The following is a 4,155-nucleotide window of genomic DNA, read 5'->3' as shown; positions in this document are numbered from 1 at the left end:
CCAGCTGGCCTCATGTGGGGGAGGAATGGTGAATCAAACCCAGCTCTCCAGATTAATGTCAGCTGCTCTTAACCATTATAACACGCTGTTTAGATTTAACAAAACAATTAACTTTCTGAAATCAAAGTGTAAAGCAAATTAAATGTTCATGATGTCCTGGCCCCACTGGTGGACCTCCTGATGGCACTGGTATTTCTGGCCACTGTGTGACTATAAAGTAAATCTCCACACACACGTTTCCAAGGACGCGTTATCCTTTATTAGATTACAAAACTGGTACCCTATCCATAGGATTATTGTTAGGAATAACCAGGGCTTTTTTTGTAGAAAAAGACCAGCAGGAGCTCGTTAGCATAATAGGCCACACCCCTAAAGTAAATCTCCACACACACGTTTCCAAGGACGCGTTATCCTTTATTAGATTACAAAACTGGTACCCTATCCATAGGATTATTGTTAGGAATAACCAGGGCTTTTTTTGTAGAAAAAGACCAGCAGGAGCTCGTTAGCATAATAGGCCACACCCCTGACAGCACAGCTCATTAGCTTATTAGGCCACACCCACATGTTACCAGAAGTGTGGACATCCAGCCACACCGATCTTTTGCTTCTTATTCTGTTGACCTTGTTTGTGGTCAAAACCCAGGGCTTTTTTTGTAGCAGGAACTCCTTTGCATGTTAGGCCACACACCCCTAATGTAGCCAATCCTAATGAGTTTCTGCTGTTGGGTGTGGCCTATTATGTTAATTAGTTCCTGCTGGGCGTGGCCAACTCGGGAGCCAGCCGGAACTCCGTTCCTGTGCGTTCCTGCCCAAAAATAGCCCTGGGAATAACCAAGGGGCGGAAACATCCCTACATATAGCAGAATGAGGCAAATGGCTAAGCAAATGAAACTCGAGCGAGCGCGGGGGAATTTTCCCGGCGAGAGGATACGTAATAAGCGGGAGAGTCTCAGTGCCTCATGAGAGCCTCACCAAAACAGCCCCACTCCTATGTTGACAGCTCTTCTGCTGTTGGGGACAGTGAGAGTCTTGAGGTCAGAGGGCTTCAGTCTGAGGAGGGAACCTTAAAACGGGACCCTTCTTTGGGTGACAGATCACTATCCTCTCACACTGAGGATCAGCGTTCCCTCTAAGCTGAGTCAGTGTGAGCTAGCTCACAGTTTTTTAGCCTCCGGCTCACACAGTTTTGTCTTCGCTCAGGACGGAGGGCTCCAATTTCTGCAGTAGCCAAATTGCTCGCTCACAACTTTAATGCCAGTAGCTCACAAAGTAAGAATTTTTGCTCACAAGCAGGGGTCATTTCCTGCAGGAGCATGCAGGAGCGGAGCTCTGGCAGTAAAGAGCCCAGGGGGTGGGCACATGCAACAAGCCCCACCCCCTGCTCCCAGCAGCCCTCAGTCAGAGCAAGAAGCAGCTAGGTAAGTTGCAGAGCCTCCCAAAAAAAAACACAGTTCAGTGGCACCTTTAAGACCAAGTTTTATTCAGGTACAAGCTCTCCCTCCTCTGTGAGGACAGATCTGCTCGTTCCCCCCCCCCCAATAGCTAGCAATCCAAAACAGTCCAGTGGAGTCTGAGCGGTGGGTGTTGCCTTCTGACACACTTCCAGTGATGTCAGGGGGCGTGGCATATGCAAATAAGTTATGCTAATGAGCTCCTGCACCTCTTTTTCTATGAAATGACCGCTGCTCACAAGACTCCCCCAGTTAGAGGGAGCGGTGCTGAGGATACCGCTGGGTGGAGGTGAGCTTCTGATAGTGGGTGATTTGATCACTGGGGATCTAAAGACTGGAGTCTACGGCCAGCGTTTTAACTGCATGGTGACTTGCCTGCCGGGTGCAAAGGTTGCAGACATCACGCGCTGTCTAGGTAGGTTGACAGACAGTGCAGGGAGGAGTCAGCAGTCATATGATGCCTACTGGCACCAATGACATTGAGAAATGTAGTTGTGTGGCCCTGGAGGAAAACTTTAGGTTACTAGGCAGAAAGGTAAAGGCCAGGACCAGTCGGGCCTTTGGATGACAAAGGAGTAAGGGGACAGCAAGATGGGGAGGGGACAGAGACGCTCAATGACTTTTTTGCCTCTGTGTTCACTATGGAAAGTGTGGGGCATGAACCCAGGCCACAGCCCCTATTTCCAGGAAGGAAGTCTGAAGAACTGAATCAAACTGAGGTGACTAGAGATGAAATTTTAGACCTACTGGGGAAATTGAAAACCATTAAGTCTCCAGGTCCAAATGGCATACAACTGAGGGTTCTTAAGGAACTCAGATATTCTGGTGTTTCAGACATTTAAGGGGGCAACGAGTTGACAGCCACGATTTGAAAACCAGTGTGAGAGAATGAAAGAGTTCGACAAAACAGTGCTTTATGAATGGGCAAGGGGATACGGTTTGCCTCCGTTCACTACTTCGTGTTAATGCAGGCAATTCTAGGCCCATTAGCACTGCTGGCTGGGAATTCCAGCTACACCGCCTCTCAAGATTTCACAGGTTTTCAGAGGAATGTCTAGTAAAGAGCAGGAGACGACAAGCTACTTTTGACAGCAAAAACTGAAAACTGCAGAGTTCCTGAAAAGGCTCTTAACTGCCTGAGCTTCACCTACCAGAAGGTCTGCTTTGCGGCCTGGATAACACTTGCGGTCACATCCACATCGATGTAGTCATAGTGCAAAGTCCCTGGATCTGCAGATGAGCCGCTCTCAGCCAACAAGATCCCAATCCACCGGCCCATGTCTTCAGAAGACGATGCCTATGCAGGGTGGGGGGAGGGGGGGGAGATCATATGCAAACACCCTTAAACTGTCATTTAAACATCCAGGGTTTTTTCTTCAAATATACCTATGTTTTAGAATTTAAAAAGAAGAGTGGGTTCTTTTCCCTACCCTAAGGAGTCTCAGAGCAGCTAACAATCGCCTTTCCGTTCCTCTCCCCACAAGAGGCACCTTGTAAGGTAGGTGGGGCTGAAAGAGTTCCGACAGAACTGTGGCGGTGGTCACACAAGCAGTTTGCACCGATATCGTTGAGGTACCTTTGCGGATTTAAAGAGCAGGATCAGAGAGCAACATCTGCCTTCCTTACTTCAGTCGTCGCCACCTTGTTCTGCCTCCACTTTGGAAGCGGAGTAATCAGGCACCAGGGAAAGTCCAGTGTTTACGGACATCGGCGCTTTCGCCCCGCATTTCCAGATGTCTGAACTCCCCTGGTGTGAGATCAACCTGGTTGAGAAGTCTGATTGCTCTGTTCCATTTTCGCTCCTTTTTTCTTAGTGTTTAGTGTTTGGATGGGAGACCTCCAAGGAATACCATAATTGTGATGCGGAGCCTGGCAGTGGCAAACCACCACTGAACGTCTTGTGCCTTGAAAACCCCACCAGGGGTCGCCATAAGTCAGCTGTGACTTGATGGCAAAAAAAACAACAACAAATCCCATGCATCCGGGAGTATTCATATTGCTTAGCTGTTCCCTACTTAGGCATGAATAAAACACAGCTGTACTTTACCACATCAGAGAATACTTGCAAGAGGTGCTCTGTAAGTTGATTGATCATTACCGGTGCCATCCTAAACAGAGTTACACTCTTTTTAAGCCCATTGACTTCAGTTGACTTAGAAAGGATGCAATTTAGTTTAGGATTGCGCTGTAATACTGCAAATTCATTATATGGATTAGATGTGTGCATAACCACATCTTTGTGCACACCAGCAAGCTTTCAGCTGTCCTCTGAGGCAAAAAGGGGGGGAGGGAAGGGCAGGCTGAGAAGCCTCCTTTGTCTTTTTTCATGCCGGTTCCTCTGCCTACAGCTTTACAGCACACAGGGTGGGGAAGGGGTTAATTGAAAAGATGAGTTGTTCAGAGAGGGAGGCAGCCTCCTCCAGCTGTCAAAACGGTGCTTCAAATAAGCAGTTATGCGCATATGCAAAAGGCAATTTTTTTAAAAAAGAAGCCGCCTGACCACCCACTCCATGGTTGCCCCGCAGCAATAATCTGAACGATCGACCACAGGGTGAGCGGGCAGTGAGGCTGCTTTAGGGTGTGCTGTCTGGTCACCCCTTCCCGTGACGATTTAAACCGCCGCAAATAGAAGTGCCGCCAGATCGTGCCAAGCCTCCAGTGTGACCTTAGCCTGTGACTGACCCAAGGTCACCCAGCTGGC

The 4,155-nt window shown here is 48.5% G+C and overlaps 1 protein-coding gene across 1 annotated transcript in view; it reads right to left on the bottom strand.

The window, feature by feature from the left end:
• AFAP1 (actin filament associated protein 1) overlaps nucleotides 1–4,155 on the bottom strand; it is a gene marked incomplete at its 5' end in the record, with an annotated part of 30,807 nt that overhangs the window by 18,324 nt on the left and 8,328 nt on the right. The window contains one exon of the mRNA XM_015406425.1: nucleotides 2,606–2,751. Within this exon, the coding sequence (XP_015261911.1) occupies nucleotides 2,606–2,751 (146 nt within the window). The remainder of the gene's footprint in view (nucleotides 1–2,605; nucleotides 2,752–4,155) is intronic.

The sequence above is a fragment of the Gekko japonicus genome, unplaced genomic scaffold (genome assembly GCF_001447785.1).
Source record: "Gekko japonicus isolate JY-2015 unplaced genomic scaffold, Gekko_japonicus_V1.1 scaffold3279, whole genome shotgun sequence".
NCBI lineage: Eukaryota > Metazoa > Chordata > Lepidosauria > Squamata > Gekkonidae > Gekko > Gekko japonicus.
The sequence above is the reverse complement of the archived record's forward strand: the minus strand, read 5'-3'. Positions and strand labels throughout refer to the sequence as shown.